The sequence below is a fragment of the Phoca vitulina genome, unplaced genomic scaffold, assembly GCF_004348235.1.
Source record: "Phoca vitulina isolate PV1807 unplaced genomic scaffold, GSC_HSeal_1.0 scaffold58, whole genome shotgun sequence".
NCBI classification, from domain to species: Eukaryota; Metazoa; Chordata; class Mammalia; order Carnivora; family Phocidae; genus Phoca; species Phoca vitulina.
The window spans coordinates 1,298,729-1,319,530 of record NW_022589761.1 but is presented as its reverse complement, the minus strand read 5'-3'; the positions used below and the strand labels follow the sequence as shown (position 1 = coordinate 1,319,530).

Here is a 20,802-nt window from a genome sequence, read left to right as displayed (position 1 = left end):
AATGAGATAAAATATGATATTAAGTCAAAAAAGTTATATGAAACAAACGATATTTTATATTGATAAAAATTTCAATCTATCAAGAAAATATAACGGTTATAAACATATACACACCTAACAATGTAGCACCAAATATATGAAGATAAAATTGACAGAATCCAAAGGAAAAACAGTCCTCCAATAAAAATTGGAGATGTCAACACTCTACTTACAACAAAGGATTGAACAACTGGAAATAAGAGCAATAATAGAAGATTTGAACAAAATTATAGACCAACTGACCCTAACATATATGTGCAGAACACTCTATCCAAAAGAATACATATTCTTCTGGGGCACCTGGGTGGCTCAGTTGGTTAAGCGACTGCCTTCGGCTCAAGTCATGATATTGGAGTCCCAGGATCAAGTCCCGCATCGGGTTCCCTGCTCAGCAGGGAGACTGCTTCTCCCTCTGACCCTCCCCCCTCTCATGCTCTCTATCTCATTCTCTCTCAAATAAATAAATAAAATCTTTTAAAAAAGAATACATATTCTTCTAAGGAGAACATTGAACATTTCCATGAAAGACCACATGCCAGGCCACAAAACAAGTCTTTAAAATTTTGAAACCATACAAAGTATTTTTTCCAATCACAATGAAATGAAACTAGAAATCAGTAAGAGAAGGAAAAGTGAAAAATTCACAAATGCATGGAAATTTAACAGAACACTGACTTAAGGGGTCAAAGAAGAAATCACAAAAGAAATTAGAAAATTCCTTCAGGGGCGCCTGGGTGGCTCAGTCGTTAAGCACCTGCCTTCGGCTCAGGTCATGGTCCCAGGGTCCTGAGATCGAGCCCCATACCAGGCTCCCTGCTCGGCAGGAAGCCTGCTTCTCCCTTTCCCACTCCCCCTGCTTGTGTTCCCTGTCTCATTGTAGCTCTGTCAAATAATAAAAAATCTTTAAAAAAAAAAAAGAAAGAAAAAAAATTCCTTGAGACCAATGAAAATGGAAAATACAATATAACAAAATTTACAGGATGCAGTGAAAGCACTGCTAAGAAAGCAATTTATACCAGTAAACACCTACGTTAAAAAAGGAGAAAGATCTCAAACCATAACTTAACTGTATGCTTTAAAAGGAACTTGAAAAAGAGTAAACTAAACTCAAAGCTAGCAGGTGGAAGGAAGAACTAAGACTAGAGTGGAAATAAACAGAGAATAGAAAAACAATAGGAAAAAAATCAACAAAATTGAAAGTTGATTTTTTTGAAAAGACCCACAAAATTGACAAAGTTTTTACCTAGACTGAGAAAAAGAAAGAGAGAGAGGACTCAAATTACTAAAATCAGAAACAAAAGTGGAGACAATTCTATTTATTTTATAGAATAAACAGGATTATAAGAGAATACTATGAAAAACTGAATGCCAACAAACTGGATGACCTAGGTGGCCAAATTCTTAGAAACAAATGAACGATTAAAAATGATGCAAGAAGAAATAGGAAATCTGAATAGACCTGTAAAAAGTAAGGAGACTGAATCAGTAATCAAAAACCTCCCAACAATGAAAAGCCCAGAAATAGATGGCTTCATGGATGAACTCTACCAAGTATTCAAGAAAAAACTGACATCAATTCTCAAACTCTTTCAAAATATTAAAGAGGAAGGAACACATTCTGTGAGGTCAACCAGACACACACACTAAAAGAAAACTACAGGTTAATATCCCTTATGAGTATACATGCAAAAATCCTCAACAAAATGCTACCAAATGGGGAGCTGGGGAAATTCGAGCAAGTTGGACCAAATGTACAAACTTCCAGTTATAAGATAAATAAACTAGGAAGGTAATGTACAATGGATGACTACAGTTACTGCTGCTCTATGATATATATGAAAGTTGTAAGATAGTAAATTCTAACGGTTGCCATTACAAATAATGAGAAAATATTTTTTCTTTTTTTTGTCCATTTCTTTTTATTCTATGTATATGAGGTGACAGATGTTACTAAAACTTACTTTAGTAAACATTTCACAACGTAAGTAAGTAAAATCTTTACGTCATACACACGAAACTCAATTGATGAAGAGAAAGCCTTTGACAAAATCCAACACTACTTCACAATACAAAACAATAAACTAGGAATAGAAGCTAACTTCCTAAATATGATAAAGGCCACATATGAAAAACCCAAACTGCCATCATACTCAATGGTGAAAGACTGAAAGTTGTTCCCCTAAGATCAGGAACAAGATGAGGATGTCTACTATTCTATCTATTCAACATAGTTACAGAAGTTATAGCGATGCGTCACAAATAATGTCTCAACCAGTACCAAAAGATTGGGATCATTCCCTGCATATTTTTGCACCATAATGCTTTGAAACTCGAACTCAGTCACAGGAGGAAAGCTGGAAAGAACTCAAATACATGGAGGCTAAAGAGCATCCTACTAAGAATGAAGGGGTCAACCAGGAAATTAAAGAAGAATTTAAAAAATTCATGGAAACAAATGAAAATGAAAACAACTGTTCAAAATCTTTGGGGTGCAGCAAAGATCCTAAAAGGGAAGTATATAGCAATACAAGCCTTTCTCAAGAAACAAGAGAGAAACAAGAAAACCCTGCACCTAAAGGAGCTGGAGAAAGAACAGCAGATAAAGCCTAAACCCAGCAGGAGAAGAGAAATAATAAAGATTAGAGCAGAGGGGCGCCTGGGTGGCTCAGTCGTTAAGCATCTGCCTTCGGCTCGGGTCATGATCCCAGGGTCCTGAGATCAAGACCCACATCAGGCTCCCTACTCAGCGGGGAGCCTGCTTCTCCCTCTCCCTCTGCTGTTCCCCCTGCTTGTGTTCCCTCTCTCATTATGTCTCTCTCTGTCAAACAAATAAAATCTTGAAAAAAAATTAAAAAAAAAAAGATTAGAGCAGAAATCAATGAAATAGAAACCAAAAGAACAGTGGAATAAGTCAATGAAACTAGGAGCTGGTTCTCTGAAAGAATTAGTAAGATTGATAAACCCCTGGGCCAGTCTTATCAAAAAGAGAAGAGAAAGGACACAAATAAATAAAAACATGAAAGAGGAGTGATCATAACCAACACCAAAGAAATACAATTATAAGAACATATTATGAGCAACTATATGCCAACAAATTAGACAATCTGGAAGAAATGGATGCATTCCTAGAGATGTATAAACTACCAAAACTAAACCAGGAAGAAACAGAAAACAAACAGACCCATAACCAGCAAGGAAATTGAAGCTGTAATCAAAAATCGTTAAAAAAGGAGAAAATCAAAAATCTCCCAACAAACAAGAGCCCAGGGCCAGAGGCTTCCCAGGGGAATTCTACCAAACATTTAAAGAAGAATTAATACCTATTCTTCTGAAACTGTTCCAAAGAATAGAAATGGAAGGAAAACTTCCAAACTCGTTTTATGAGGCATTACCTTGATCCCAAATCAGACAAAGACCCCACCAAAGAGGAGAATTACAGACCAATATCCCTGATGAACATGGATGCAAAAATTCTCACCAAAATACTAGCCAATAGGATCCAATAGTTCATTAAAAGGATTATTCACCACGACCAAGTGGGATTTATTCCTGGGCTGCAAGGTTGGTTCAACATCTGCAAATCAATCGATGTGATACATTACATTAATAAAAGAAAGGACAAGAACCAAATGATCCTCTCAAGAGATGCAGAAAAAGCATTTGACAAAGTACAGCATCCTTTCTTGATTAGGATTTTAGAGGGATAGAGGGTACATACCTCAATATCATAAAAGCCATCTATGAAAAACCCACAGTGAACATCGTTCTCAATGGGGAAAAACTGAGAGCTCTTCCCCTAAGGTCAGGAACATGGCAGGGATGTCCACTATCACCACTGCTGTTCAACATAGTACTAGAAGTCCTAGCCACAGCAATCAGACAACAAAAAGAATAAAAGGCACCCAAATCGGCAAAGAAGTCATTGAACTCTCACTCTTTGCGGATGATATGATACTTTATGTGGAAAACCCAAAAGACTCTACCCCAAAACTGCTAGAACTCATACAGGAATTCAGTAAAGTGGCAGGATAGAAAATCAATGCACAGAAATCAGCTGCATTTCTGTACAAGGAGACAAAAGAAAGAGAAATTAAGGAGCTGATCCCATTTACAATTGTACCCAAAACCATAAGATACCTAGGAATAAATCTAACCAAAGAGGCAAAAGATCTGTACTCAGAAGACTATAGAATACTCATGAAAGAAATTGAGGAAGACACAAAGAAATGGAAAAACGTTCTATGCCCATGGATTGGAAGAACAAATATTGTTAAAATGTCTATGCTACCTAGAGCAATCTACACATTTAATGCAATCCCTATCAAAATACCATCAATTTTTTTCACAGAAATGGCACAAATAACCCTAAAATTTGTATGGAACCAGAAAAGACCCCGCATAGCCAGAGGAATGCTGAAAAAGAAAACCATCACAATTCCAGACTTCAAGCTCTACTACAAAGCTGTAATCATCAAGATGGTATGGTACTGGCACAAAAACAGACACATAGATCAATAGAACAGAATACAAAACTCAGAAATGGACCCTCAATTCTATGGTCAACTAATCTTCGACAAAGCAGGAAAGAATGTCCAATGGCAAAAAGACGGTCTCTTCAACAAATGGTGTTGGACAGCCACATGCAGGAGAATGAAACTGGACCATTTTCTTACACCATACCCAAAAACAGACTCAAAATGGGTGAAAGACCTAAATGTGAGACAAGAATCCATCAAAATCCTTGAGGAGAACACAGGCAGCAACCTCTTCGACCTCAGCCGCAGCAACCTCTTCCTAGAAACATCACCAAAGGCAAGGGAAGCAAGGGCAAAAATGAACTATTGGGACTTCATCAAGATAAAAAGCTTTTGCACAGCAAAGGAAACAGTTGATAAAACCAGAAGGCAATCGACAAAATGGGAGAAGATATTTGCAAATGACATATCAGATAAAGGGCTAGTATCCAAAATCTATAAAGACCTTATCAAACTCAACACCCAAAAAACAAATAATCCAATCAAGAAATGGGCAGAAGACATGAATAGACATTCCTGCAAAGAAGACATCCAAATGGCCAACAGACACATGAAAAAGTGCTCAACATCACTCAGCATCAGGGAAATACAAATCAAAACCTCAATGAGATACCACCTCACACCAGTCAGAATGGCTAAAATTAACAAGTCAGGAAACGACAGATGTTGGCTAGGATGCAGAGAAAAGGGAACCCTCCTACACTGTTGGTGGAAACGCAAGCTGGTGCAGCCACTCTGGAACACAGTATGGAGGTTCCTCAAGAAGTTGAAAATAGAGCTACCCTACGACCCAGCAACTGCACTATTGAGTATTTACCCCAACAATACAAATGTAGTGATCCAAAGGGGTACATGCACCCCGATGTTTATAGCAGCAATGTCCACAATAGCCAAACTATGGAAAGAGCCAAGATGTCCATCGACAGATGAATGGATAAAGAAGATATACTGTATGGGACGCCTGGGTGGCTCAGTCGGTTAAGCGTCTGCCTTCGGCTCAGGTCATGATCCCAGGGTCCTGGGGTCGAGTCCCGCATCGGGCTCCCTGCTCCGTGGGGAGCCTGCTTCTCCCTCTGCCTCTGTCTCTCTCTCTGTCTCTCATGAATAAATAAATAAAATCTTTAAAAAAAAAGAAGATATACTGTATATATATATATATACACACACACAATGGAATGTTACGCAGCCATTAGAAAAATGAAATGTTGACATTTGCAACAACGTGGATGGAACTAGAGGATATTATGCTAAGCGAAATAAGTCAATCAGAGAAAGACAATTATCATTTGATCTCACTGATATGTGGAATTTAAGAAACAAGGCAGAGGATCATAGGGGAAGAGATGAAAAAATGAAACAAGATGAAACCAGAGAGGGAGACAAACCATAAGAGACTCTTAATCATAGGAAACAAACTGAGGGTTGCTGGAGGGGAGGGGGTAGGTGTTGTAATGAGCAATGGGTATAAGACTGATGAATCACAGACCTGTACCCCTGAAACAAATAATACATTATATGTTAATAATATAAATAAATAAATAAATAAATAACTAGGAGTCCATAAGAAAAAAAAAGTTATAGCGAAAGCAATTAGGCAAGGAAAAAAAATAAAAAGCATCCAAATTGGAAAGGAAGAAGTAAAATTATCTCTATTGGCAGATGATATGATCTTATATGTAGAAAACCTGAAATATTACACACACACAGCTAAAAAACTAATAAATTAAATACTCAAAAATAAGTTGCATTTCTATACACCAGCAATGAACAATCTGAAAAGAAAATTAAGAAAATAATTTCAATTTACAATACCATTAAAAAGATATTTAGTAGTAAGTTTAGCCTAGAAGACACAAGACTTATTGTGTTGCTGGAAGAATTTAAAGAAGACAAAGTAAATGGAAAGACATCCTGTGTTCATGGATTAGAGGGTTTAATATTGTTAAGATATCATTTTACCCAAAGCAATCTACAAATTCAAATCAATCCCTATCAAAATCCCAACAATTTTGCTGCAATAGAAGAAATCCACCCCAAAATTCATATGCAATCTTGAGAGACCCTGAATAGCCAAACAATCTTACAAAAGATCAAAGTTGGAGATCTCATACTACTTGATTTTAAAACTTTCTACAAAGGTACAGTTATCAAAATACTACGGTACTGGCATTAAGACAGACATATAGATCATAAAATAGGGTAGAGAACCCAGAAATAAATCCTCCCATATATATCCAAGCAATTTTCAATAACGGTGTCAAACCATTCAAAGGGGGTAAAGACAGTCTTTTCAACAAACACTACTGGGAAAACTGGATAGCCACATGCAAAAGAACAAAGTTGGACCCTTAGTTTACACAATATACAAAAAATTAACTCAAAATGGATGAAAGATCTAAATGAAAACTGAAACTATGAAATTCTTAGAAGAAAACACAGGAGAAAAGCTTCATGACATTGGATTTGGCAATGATTTCTTGGATATGACACTAAAAGTACAAGCAACAAAAGAAAAAAAATAGACAAATGACTTCATCAAAATTTAAAACTTTAGTGCATCAAAGGACATTACCAATATAGTGAAAAGGCAGTCTACAGAATGGGAGAAAATATTTGCAAATCATCTATCTGATAAGGGACTAATATCCAGAATATATAAAGAACTCATACAACTCAACAACAAAAAGACAACCCAATTTAAAAATGGGCAAAGGACTTGAACTGACAGCTCTCCAAAGATTTTTCTACAAATTGCCAATAAGCACATGAAAAATGCTCAACAAACATCCTGAAGTCCTTAAAAAATTGGAAATCAAAACCTTTAGGATGGTTACTAGGAAAGAAAACAATAAATTACACAATATCCATATAATGCCCTGCAGCCATTAAGAAAAGACAGAAAGATGCAAAAAACATGTGCTACCATTTGAGTGGTTGTGTATATAATGGGTTGGGAATGCGTAAGTCTACAAGATGTGAACACACAAAATGGTAAGATACTGATAATGCCTCCAAGTTATCCAAGTGGATGATAAGGGAGGAAAAGGGACACTTATTTTTCAATAAAAACCCTTTAAAATTCGTATCATGTCCAAATATAACCTTTTCAAAAAAACTAAGTCACTTTCCATTCTCCCCCATACCTTCCCTAGTCCTAAGCAACCATTAATATACTTTTTGTTTCATAAATTTGCCTATTCTAAATATTTCATACAAGTGGTATCATATAATATATAGTCTTTTGTAGCTGGCTTTTTTCATTTGTCATAGTAAATGGTACACTTCTTTTTCTTGCCAAGCAATATTCACATTTATTCATTCACTGGATGATAGACATTTGGGTTGTTTACATTTTGGGGCTATTATGAATTATGCTAATATTCACATACAAGCTTCTGTGCAGACGTATGTTTTTACTTTCCCTTGGGTATAATACTATCTAGGTGTGGAATAGGGCTAGATGGTAACTCAATGTTTAACTTTATGAAAAATTCCAAGCGGTTTTCCAAGGTGGCTACACCAATTTATATTCCCACCAGCAACATATGAGGGTTGCAATTTTCCACATCCTCACTAATACAAGTTACTGTCTGCCTTTTTTATTACAGCTATAGTAGGAAGGATAAAATGGTATCTCATTGTGATTCTGATTACCAGTTCATTTTTGACAAAAGTACAAAGGCAACCGAATGGAGAAAGGACTTCCAACAAATGATTTGAGAAAAACTGGACATCTATACATAAAAAGACTGAACACCTTGAACTAAACCTCACACCTTACACAAAAATTAACTTAAAATGGAACACAGATCTAAGTGCAAAATGTTCAACAATGAACATTTTATAGAAGAAAACATAGGAGAAAATCTACATGAACTGAGGGTAGGGCAAAGCATTCTAGATATGACACCAAACAAATGACCCATAAAACAAAAAAGTAATAAACTGGACTTCAAAATTAAAAATTTTTGCTCTGGAAATACAATGTTGAGGGAATAAAAAGACAAGATACATACTGGGAGAAAATATTTGCGAATCACACACTTAACAAAGACTTATATCCAGAATATATGAAGAACTCTCAAAACTTGAGAAAGAAAAAATACAACCAAATTTTTAAAAATGGGCAAAAGACTTCAACAGATCAAAGAGGACAGATACACACACAGATGGCAGGCAAGTACCTGAATCAATACTGAACATCATTAGCCATCAGGGAAATGCAAATTGAAAACTCCTACCCATCTACTGAAATGGCTTAAATTTTTAAAACTAACAACACCAAGTGCTGGTAAGGATGCAAAGCTACTAGGACTCTCACACCCTGCTGGGATTGGGGGAATGTAAAACAATATAGTGTCTTTGGAAAATAGCTTGAAAGTTTCTTAAAAACTGAATACACGTACCCACCATATGACGTAGCAATCCCACTTGTAGGTATTTATCAACAGCAATGAAAATTTATAGTAAGACCAAAACATAAAGGTTTATAACAGCTCTGTTCATAATTCCAGAAAATGAAAGCAAACCAAATGTTCTCCAATAGACGAAGAGAAAAACTGTGGTATGTGCATATAATGGAATACTCAGCAGTAAATACGACTGACCTTTTGATATACAAAACAACTTAGATGAGGCATTATGGTGAATGAAAGAAGTCAGTCTCAAAAGGTTACATAGTGTATGACTCCATTTATATGACATTCTGGAAAAGGTAAAATTGATAGTGATAGAGACAGATCAGTGATTGTCAGGCCTTACAGGTAGAGGTAGGGTGTGACCACAAAGAGAACGCACGAGGGAGTTTCTGTTGTGATCCTGGGCTCTGACTAGTGTATCCTATATCCTATTCTATATTCTGACAGTGGCAATGGTTAAAAAATCTTTACTTGCATTGAAAACTCATGGAACAGTATACCAAATAAAAAGTCAATTTCACTCTGATAATCTTAAAAAAAATTTTTTTAACTTTAAAAAGCTGGTCATATTCATGTTAAATGGCAAAAATGCAGGATGTGAGCACAAAGAATAGGGCCCGCTTAAAAATCAGCTTCCTTAGAGAAACCTCCCCTGAATCCTTTTGTACTTGTGTTAAATCCATTTTGTCCTTCATTTTGACTACTTTTTAAACATGCAATGACCCCCCTTCCACCTTTCCCAATTACCCTGTCAACAGTGAGGTAGGACTGTGTGTTTAACTTGTTATATTTCTTCTTCCATAAGAAAAATAAAGTATCTTTTCTTAAATAAATGTTAAATACAACAATATACCTAAACATTTCTTTAGTTATTAAAATTAGTATAAAACTGTGTGAATAAAACAACTTTTTAGAATTCATAATAGGTTCTCAAACATAATTCATAGGTACATATCCTGAAAATTATTTTAGATAAACACTGATCCCAAAAGTCATCATTTTTGGTCAATTCCAAAAACCATTTTCAACAATGGAAAGTGATTTACCAAAAAATACCTCTTTATTCTAGAGCTCTATTCCTATTCTATTAAAAGTATTCTCCCGGGGCGCCTGGGTGGCTCAGCTGGTTGAGTGGCCGACTCTTGATTTCAGCTCAGGTCATGATCTCAGGGTCATGTGATCAAGCCCCATTCTGGAGTCCACGCTCAGTGGGTAGTTGGCTTGAGATTCTCTCTCTCCCTCTACCTTTGTCCCTCCCCTGCTCGCAACTGAGCGCGCGTGCGCATGCTCTCTAAAATAAGTATCTTAAAAAAAAAGTATTCTCCCATTATTATATTAAGTCATAACTGATTCTAAAGATTGCTTTGCTGAAATACACATATGAAAATCAGAGTGAACAAACTTTAACAGACGATGAACTGATTTCATATCAGCAGAGCTACCCCAGTAAATAAGAAAACTTTCCCCATTAAGAAAGGCCTTTAAGAAAGAATTATGCTCATTCTTTTTCCTCTAACGTACATGACTTATTTTAGTATAGTAATGCCAAAAGAATTATCATTGCTAGAAATTATATACAGGCCTAACAATAAGATTCTGATTAGTGTCACAAATGATCAAATATGTTATCAATTATAAACTTATAGGAGTTGATTTGCAATTAGAGTGTCCAAATATAGATCCCACAATTTCAGTGAGTAAATGAGTTCTCTAACTAGTACCCACTCACATGTATAAGTGAAATAATTTCAGCTGTAGAAAACTCAGCTGTTTTTTTATCTTTATGACCTCATTTATACAGAAGAATCCTCAAAAATTTATTTTCAAATACACATTTAACTAGAAGGTTAAAAAAACAGGTAGGGGTGATATTATACTATCAATTTAAGTATTTTATTATAGAAATAAGAACATAGATATTAAATGAACCTAATTTTAAAATGCAAATAAGCTAGAACTGAAGCCAAACCCATCCAACTAAAAAATGTGTATGCGGATATGTATCTACACCAACAAATAATATCATAGATAAACAAAACTTAAAGAAATACCTCAACCAAATGAGACAGAGGCCTCACATCACTGAATAAGTATATGGGCACTGTTTTGGGTAGCACCTCTCCACACCTGGCCTTCTCTGTAAGATGAAAATATGACTTCTTCTAAACCAAAAAGCATGTTTAAAAATTGTTTCTACTTTTACAGATAGGTATTTTTCTTAGTTCAATAAATAAAAAGTAAATTCCCTCTGTGTACTACAAGTATTAAAAGCAAAAGTAAGTATATGAAAGCACCCAGAACAAATCAGTTATAAAATATAAAATGAGCCCAAGTCTGATGTCTTCCCAACTTCTATCTATAAAACCACATGTTAAGGACTTTTACACTCTGTCATTTCTGAAAACATGCTAATGTGGGTGATATTTCCAACCCAGATGTTCCATTCTCCAGCTTACATTCTCAAATGTTGGTTCTACTCAAACTACCTACAATTCAACCAAATCACAAATAGTCTGGACTAATAAATCATGGATGATACTTTTAGTAACAGCTTGGCACTTTGTGAACTGATACACACCAGCAAAGATACGTCATTTATAATTGGTACATACGTTCTTTCCGATGCTCAACTAAGCCCACAGCCTGCTTTGCTGAGCACTTTGCAAACCAATTGTCCCCGAGTAAAACAGTGACTTCGTTAGTATGGACAAGCTTTCCTGGCATGAAGGCAAAGGGGCCAAATGGTACCTATTGTTGAAAGGAAGGAAGGGAGGGAGGGAGGGAGGGAGGGGAGGAATAAGGAGAAAGAAGACAAAAAATTAAAAACACTAAAAAATACATTTTAAGAAACAGTTCTGCGCTGGGGTCTTTTTATCAACTAAGAAAATACATTTTATGAAACAGCATTAAAAGCTCTGTGTTGAGGTCTTTATCGACTAAGAAAAAACGTCAACTTTATAGAAATTTAACATTAAAATTTCACTAAGAAAACCTATAGAAAATTGCTTTAGGTTAATAAATCAATGTTAAAACAGGAAAAGGAATAAGCACATTTACATACAGCTTTCAGAGAAATTAGCACTGTCTCTGAATGTTTATACTTCGTGTTCATTCATAAATCTAAATGAAAGCAAACTCGCAATGAAATATTAATAAAGAATACCTTTGATTAAAAAACCTGAAAATTATTTCCAATAAAATAGCCATTTGTTTAACAAAATTGGAATTAACAAATAAATAGCTTTAATGACTCTACAAATTTTACAAAATATTTGGGCTAGTATAATAAAAAACAATACATTTATAAAACATTTGAACTACTGTAATTAAGAACAAAGTCTTTATGAAAAAATATATTCAAGCGATGAAAGAATCTAATCCAGGGCTCACGAAAGGATCACTATGTCGATATGAAGATCATTCAGACAAAAATTAGCAGTACCTTTTTATATAAAATCAATGTTCTAGGGTGTAATTCTGTGAATTATACAACATTATGATCTATTCCTGCTCTGGCTAACAGGAAACGACTAAGTGCCATATTTCTGTCTTAATTACAGTTTTCTAACACAGTAAATTTGCATACCAAATTTGTCAAATTTTGTGCTAACATTTATGCCATTTGTGTCTCCATAATGTGATAACTTAATATAAATCTGAAAAAAAAGAAAAGAAGCAAATACCAACTATTACAACAATTAGTGGATTATTTTAAAGTAAAACAGGGGCGCCTGGGTGGCTCAGTCGTTAAGCGTCTGCCTTCGGCTCAGGTCATGATCCCTGGGTCCTGGGATAGAGCCCCACATCGGGCTCCCAGCTCCTCGGGAAGCCTGCTTCTCCCTCTCCCACTCCCCCTGCTTGTGTTCCCTCTCTCGCTGTCTCTCTCTGTCAAAATAAATAAATAAAATCTTTCAAAAAAAAAAAATAAAGTAAAACAAAAACTTTCCTTGCTATGGTAGTTACTTCAGATACTTTCTATTAGAGCTTGGCCATTTGTGAATCAATACATATAAAGCAAAGAAACATCTTCTTACTTTCCATAACTAATATGTAAACAACATACTGCTTTAAAAGCAACACACTAAACATACCATGATATTATAAGACAACTTATCAGGCAAGGTACTGAGTCTTTCTTGCAGGGCATTATAGTCATTATCTACCTTCTTCCTGTTGACAAAAAAATAGCAAATACTAAATGAATACACAAACTAACAATTCCTTGAGTAGACTATGTATCAAAAGACAAACTAATCAAAAATCCAATTTTAGCAATTTAAATATTTAAGTATTTCAAAAATTTTTAAATTCTATGTTTACCAAATTTAGCAGTGGCATTATTCAACCATACACACACCAAAAAATTAAGACTTTCAAGGATTTGGTTTCAGAATTAGAACACACATCTTTAGAACTAGTGTTTCATAATGTAGATCATCTGAACTAAATAAAATTTAGAAATTAAAGGAGACATTGAGGGACGGCCTGATGTTTAGAGGGAAACAGGAACTTAAGATGAAGGAAGAAGAGATTTAATAAACTTGTGGGTGAATAAACACTGGCTGCACAGCAGAAATCATGAACACAAAATCTGACCAGACATTTTCAGTCCCTAGAAAACTTAAAGCTGAAAAATGTGGAATAACCCTTCAGTTACTCATATTAATGTGATTAAGCTGAGAGAGAACCAATGAGGAGATAGAAGAAATTAGGTAGAGGTAATATAAAAAAGCATTTCGATTTGGCTTTGGAGCCTGTTTCATGTTATATCAAGACAGAGCTACTTAATAAATTAATTTCAAATAACCAAAAGATATCATTCTGTAGGAGTAGAGATGGTCATATGTTTCCGCACTATGCACTCAGTTCTTACACCTGCTGGAAATGAATAGTCCTTCATGCAGATGCCTGTTTTCAAATCCTCTCTGAAAATTCAGTTTCGTAAGGGTTCCTTGCTAGGCTGTAAGCTGCAGGCTAAACCAGTGCACTGAAATTTTTTGAAAGCAAAAGCGTGTTGTCAGTTTGAAAAAAATAACAAAAACAAACCCCACCAATTCAACAAGTAATTTAAAAAAAACACGTAGATATTGCCAAACTGAAATTAGAATAAATTGCAACACAGATAATCATTCTCCAGATAATAAAAATGACTGCTCTATAAACATCATGGAATTGATTCAGTTTACTCCTTAGCACCCCTAAAGCAAGAGAAGCATAATTAATAAAAATTATCTCATTTACTCTTAAGAATATCAAGGAATTTCACATCTATACTATTATTCATCCTAAAAATATTCCTGTAGTAAATGTCACTTTTCAACATTTTCCTCATTCAAAAAAGAAAGTAGAAGGAAGATGGAAAAAGCACACATTTAAGAGAAATCAGACCTCCTCCGTCATGAAAGATGCAAGCAGTGAATTTAACCTAGGTCTTCTGGCCTGTGTTCTTGGTTCAAGTGCTTTTGCAAAACGTTCCCTCAAAATCCTTTTTTATAAACATAAAATGTCTTTATTCTATTTACTTAAGGGAAAAATATCATCCTTCTGGATAAATTTTTTAAGAATAAAATGGTTTAAAAAAACTTCATGCACAGAGCTACATACCAGAAAGAGCACGGCATTACAATCAGACCAGAAGGTGAATCCCAGCTCCACCACTTAACATACACAAATTAACCCTGGTCTTAGTATCTTCAGTGGTAAAATGCCTATCTCACAGGTTCAAGTGAAAGAAATCCAAAGGGTTTAGCAATGAATATCTACACTGAGTATCCAATACCCCTTTTTCCATAAACTATCAAAAAACACCAATTCTAAAATTTTCAAGAAAGACTACTACCCACTAAGCTGAGATTCCATTATGTTAAATTCATTCAGTTTGATAAAAAGAGTACAACTTATTGAAAGGCAGTATAGCTAAATGTTACCATTGAGGGGGCTTTTGGAGATAGGGTTGGTGTGAGCAATAAATTGGATACTATCTATAAAGAACTGATTTGGCACAATGTAAACACTCATTATGAAATCTACAGAACACTAACAGTTTGTATGTTTTAGATAAGTAATTCAGCAAATGCTCAAGGCCTATACATCAGCTTAGATGTCTAAATGTTCCTGTGATTGTTAAAAAGCTAGTATTAAAGTTAGCATTCAGTATGTCTTATTTTGGTAACTACACGTGGAAAAAGGAGATTTCCTAACAAAACACCTCTTTTGTATATTAAAAGAATAGTAGATTCAACCACAGGTAATACAAGAGATCAATGTCAGTATTCCAAATCAAGTATGTTCAGTTTTAGACTTATCACTAATTCTCTCTAGAACAAAAGTGGACATACTGGAGGACGGTTTAAGATCAGAGTTCCTATTTCTAAATTCTGAGTTGTTTTCTAAAAATACAGAAACAAAAAAAAAGAAAGAAAGAAAAAAGAAAAAGATAATTTAAAATGCAGCCCACGCAGAAGTCCTTTTCGAAGGGAGGCAAGTACAAGACAAGCAGTGTCTGTAGGAGAAATTACGGCTTAAGAAACTCTCTTCCCTAAAGGTTCCACTAGTGGAAATATGCAGGATCAAACACCTTGGTCAGAGTTTATCTATTTGTCCTTAAACAGTCCCTCTAATATTCAGGGATTAAATAATCCTGTTAAAGATCACAAAGCCTATATAGCAGAAAATACAAAAAATGATTCTAAGAACTACTGTGTTACAGAAGGTAAGTAGGGGATCTTTATTTGCACAAAAATTTGAAGAGTTTGTTTCTTCTGTTTTATTACTTAGAAATATAGTTTTTAGATACTGTAGTCATATTAAAATATGTAATCAAAAGAGGCAACTGCTTAATTTTTTTTCAAATGGAAAATAAAACCCAGATATAGTTAGGTAAACCACTCAAGCCTACTTTACTTATAACATATAGACCTCCTTGTCTGGAGGTCTTCATCGTATTTGATCCTTATAGATTAAGTTCAGGCTTCAATTCTTAATTTTAAAAAAGTTACCCAATAAATAAGATTTAATTTGCAACAAATATCTTCGTGTAATGTTCCTTACAGAAAATAAGAACTAAAGCACTGCTGTAAGTCATATATAAGACACTTTTACAATTTTCTTTTGAATCTTGTAATCATGCACTATATGCCTTCTGAGAAGCACCTTCTGTATTAAAAAGCAGCAGCAAAGAAGGACACACAAGAAGCACGCTACAAATTAGCCTTAACCTTAAGGATGAAGATCAGGATAGATCCCATGGGAAACACCTTATTTTCCTAAAGCTGTGAGAAGTATGAGAACAAGTTAAATGATGTGTTTGCTCAAGTATTTACAGGTGTAACTTATGTCCACGACTTACTTTGAAATACATCTGGGAAAAATGGATTAATGGATTGAGATAAAGATAGATATATGATCAAGCTTCACCTACACAATTCTTTCAACTTATGTTTAAAGATTTTCGTAACAGAATATTAAAAAGGAGATGGGGGAATATGAAAGCAAGACTATATTTTTAATCTTTTTCTTAAAGGCAACTGACAAATCTTTGTAAAGAAAAAAAGTTCTACATCCTTTGGGGCAAGAAGAAAGTCTCCAATTTTCATCTTTAACAAAAAAGGGAAATAAAATTTAAATCACTGATGCACTAATTTTGCTAATTTTCAACTTAAAGTAGTAAACTGGAATAGGCAGAAATGTTGACATTAAGCCTGTGGGTTTGTTTGTTTTTAATTTCTTATCATTCTCTCTCCCTTTACCTAATGTCCTAAACAAAAAATGCAGGAAACAGCAAGTGGTGATCAAAAAGGGAAAAAGAAATGGGCTTTACATTCATATTACTATCTGGGTTAATCTGGGGCAGAGTTAAGTTTTTAAGAAACTACAAAATCCAAAGATTTTGGAATATAAGTAACTATATAATCTTATTTACAAATGATTTTTAGTCTATCATACCCACTCTAGAACTTCCTGTTAAGAATTCAAGAAAACCTTTGTTTCAATTCAATTCACCATTTATTGAGCTTCTCCTCTGCAACCAAGCCTTATGCCATATGCTGCAGGGATCATCACTCAAATATAGCACGTCTTTTTTATTTCTTTGCATTGCTTCTTTGTTAAAGATCCACTAGCTTGATGGATGCCTGGGTTTTTACCTCTGAAATTAAGAAAATAGAGGAATATTAAATTCAGGCATAGATTATATATAGGTAAAGAGAAAAGTCTTCTCATTACTAAAGAAAGGAATGATGATTGTTTTCAAAGTATCCTCTTGAAAAGTCTAAATAAATTATTAAAGTTATATTAAACAATAAAAACATTCTTGAAAGAAGGATCACATTGTTGAAAGATCTGAAATTTGGCAGGAAAGGGAACATATTAAAAATTAAAATATATCTGTATTAAATTAGTATTATTTTTTTAAATGGTCATGGCAAAATACTACTAAGTGAAATCTATGATAAAATTCAGGCAATATGGTGGCATATTCCTTTTTCTCAACTCTATACCTAGGAAACTTGTGTCATCAGAAGATGCTGATGAAATAGTCCATGTTCTTTATTTTTATGAGTCCATCAAAAAATTGTACTGGAAATAGAGAAAAGACGAACCTAAATATAAACACTTGTAATTATTCTAAAGTTAATGAAAGAATATTGTCAAAGAGAGACTGATGCAGCTAACATTCTACTAGATTTCCTCAATTTAACTTCTCAACAATGAGAAAACAGAGTATAATGGGTTATATACAGCAAAGCTGGGACAGATGAATTGCTTCCAATGCTCTCTGCCTACAAACATGTACATATGACTTCAGACTTGTCAGTGATCATAGGTACCTGTTTCTTCACTCATTAGCGTTCCTTTGTTCTAAGAATAAAATGAGATACAAATCTGAAGTAAGAAAGTTTAAAAATTATACAAAAACACATCACTCTGCGTTTGAAAAAAATGCCCCAGGGTGCCTCCTAGTTCAGTTAGCTTCAGGTGAAGAGTTTACGGGTCATTTTAATTTTCTTTATTCTCTGAGTTCTCTACAACTGACACTAATTTTTGTGACAAATCAGAAAGAAGGGGCCTTTCGGAAAAGAGGAGTTTAGCTATGATAAGTTTATAACCGACTTAAGCTTTGAATGTTTGTGCCAGTTTCTACTTAATTCTAATTTATAGGTGTAGTTTCGACTTTCTACACTTTCTTTCTTTTAGAAAAAAGAAAACTTTTCTGTATTGTTTTCTTAGAGCAGTGATTCATAACCTTTTATGGTCACTGATACCTATGAGAAACTGATAAAAACACTAGATTCTTTCCTGAGAAAAAGTCCCTGCATTTGGCATATAATTTCAATAGAAGCCACTCAGATCCCTCAAGGTCAGTTTTTTTAAGAGGTCTTATAACAGTTTAAAAAAAAAAAAAAAAAGCAATCTTGGTTTTAAACCCATCAGATGTAAAATTCTCAAAATGATCTTCAACTCCGTTGATTTAAATAAAAGAAAAATAGGAAAACCATCCCCAGTTCAGTCATGAGTTGAATATAAATTAGTAAAAATGTTAAATTGAATGCATGCCTCAGTTTTTTTACTGACTACATTTTCCTTAGTCATACACTGATACCCACTGCCTTTAGTGTATTAGAATTTAGACTTTTGTATCGCAAAACAAGAACAAGCACCCTGGATTATCACTAAGTGACCTGCCTCTCAGTCAAGCACTGTTGCTGCAATAGTGACACCTTCATCCTCACATGGTCCTCTCCTGAGCTGGAAAGCTTTATTGTAGATTGCTCTTATTTTTATAAAAAATAAAATAAAATGAATAGAAAATTAAAAAAACTCGAAGTGCAAGGAGGTGTAGTTTTCAAACCTAATACAGTTAAAATAGAGATGAAAAGTCATTAGGTATACCAAGTCAAATTGAGGTATAGCATCAATCAGATACTCAATGGATTTAAGCTAATTGTGGGAAATTGTGAACCAAATATTGTATATGGACACTGCAAATACATAATCAAAGACTATGTTCTAAATGAGATGTACTTACAAATTTTTTATAAAATCCCTTATTTTAAAAATTCCCCTATAAGAAATTCCCCTATAATGCATTTATTTTGCATTTCATTTTCAAAAAGCATCAAGTATTAAACTAGTGTGGTTCTTACAAAAACATGATACAAAGGCTAGGGGACTACTAGAAGTAACAAATTCTAATAATTTAAAAATCATTAACCTTTTTAAAAAGAAAAGAAAAAAAGCATTTACTATTTTGACCTTGGTGACATAAATACACATATAGAATTAAAAAACTGAAGGGAATAAAACAAAATGTTTTAAAGAGGGAGAATTAGCTTCTCTTTAGAATTATGAGTAAATTTATTCTTTTCTTATTTCAACCTTTCTATAAATAAGTATGTATTCATTTTATACTCAGGATAAAAAATTAAAAACCTAATTCAGATTTTGTTTTTAAAAAAATATCATCCTTAAAACATTCAACTTGAATCCTTTTCTTCTGCAACTTAATTTGCTTTGAAATATCACATGCAAAAATTGCAAAACTTACTTAACTTCCCAAACCCATGTACTAATACCATACCATTAAAAAAGAAAAAAAAAAAAAAGGAAAAAAGAAAACTATGCAGGAACTTAAAAATGACAGAGAAGGGGATTTGTATATATGATTCCTCCCTCTTGCCGTTGTCCCTAAGGACACTTTCATAAATAACTACAGAGAGTCCAACAACAAAATCATGTAAAATCTCCAGAAGGTTTGGAAGTTGCTCTCCACTCTACTGGGGGTGAGGGTGAGAGTCGGGGAGACACATAAAATGAAAAAGCCCAAACAGAAGGCCCTATACAAAACAGTGACTAAAAACTTTGTGGTCAGTAAAATGGTGAGTCTGAAAATTTACTGACTGAAAAGTTTCCAAATTTACTTAACACTGAAAAATGAAGTCATCACCATGAATAGTTTTTTTTAGTTTTAAAGGTATGGAAATCAGTATTTCACAGATTATGCATAATAAATAAAACAAATTTTATCTAAGTATATGAAGGCAAGTCAGGAAAGCACTGTTTCAGGTAATTCATAAGAAATATACTACAGCATTGTTATAATGAAATAGCTTGGTGCTTTTGTGGGGCAAAGAATCCCTCAAAACATCAGATAGAGATAGATACACATATCCACCCATCCACACTGATTCACTTGAAAGAATTCAAAACAAACATATCTTCACTTGTATTTTTTAACTATTTAGGTATGCTCTCTTGGTTATTTCCCTCTATATACTTTGATTATAACCTATACTAGAAACTAGTTACTCTTTTCCTCTAAACAGTCTATTTTCCTTTGAAAAATAAAAATGCCAAGTATTTGCTTTAGAATCCCTCTCTCAGGGCGCCTGGGTGGCTCAGTCGGTTGAGAGTCTGCCTTTGGCTCAGGTTATGATCCCAGAGTCCTGGGATCCAGCCCCAAGTCGGGCTCCCTGCTCAGTGGAGAGCCTGCTGCTCCCCCTACTTGTGCTCTCTCTCACTCTCGTTCTATCTCAAATAAGTAAAATCTTAAAAAAAAAAAAAAAAAAAGAATCCCTCTCCCAAAATTCTTGTTGTGATGAGCACTGGGAGTTGTAAGTAAGTGCTGAATCACGAAACTGTACACCTGAAACCAGTATTACACTATATGTTAACCGGAATTTAAATAAAAATTTAAAAAAATAAATTCACATGCTCAAGTGTTTCAGCATTTATATGCCCAAATTTAAAGCTATTCTTTCCAAAATTAAATATTTGAACAATATAAAATGTCTTTTTATTTTCACTTAAGT

General features: G+C 34.2%; 1 protein-coding gene across 1 annotated transcript in view; it reads right to left on the bottom strand.

Annotated features, from left to right (window-relative positions):
* Positions 1-20,802, bottom strand: part of URI1 (URI1 prefoldin like chaperone) — a 72,520-nt gene that overhangs the window by 20,986 nt on the left and 30,732 nt on the right. Inside the window, exons 3-4 of the mRNA XM_032390099.1 lie at positions 13,084-13,162; positions 11,605-11,740 (exon numbers count right to left, since the gene is read on the bottom strand). Coding sequence (XP_032245990.1) covers positions 11,605-11,740; positions 13,084-13,162 — 215 coding nt within the window. The remainder of the gene's footprint in view (positions 1-11,604; positions 11,741-13,083; positions 13,163-20,802) is intronic.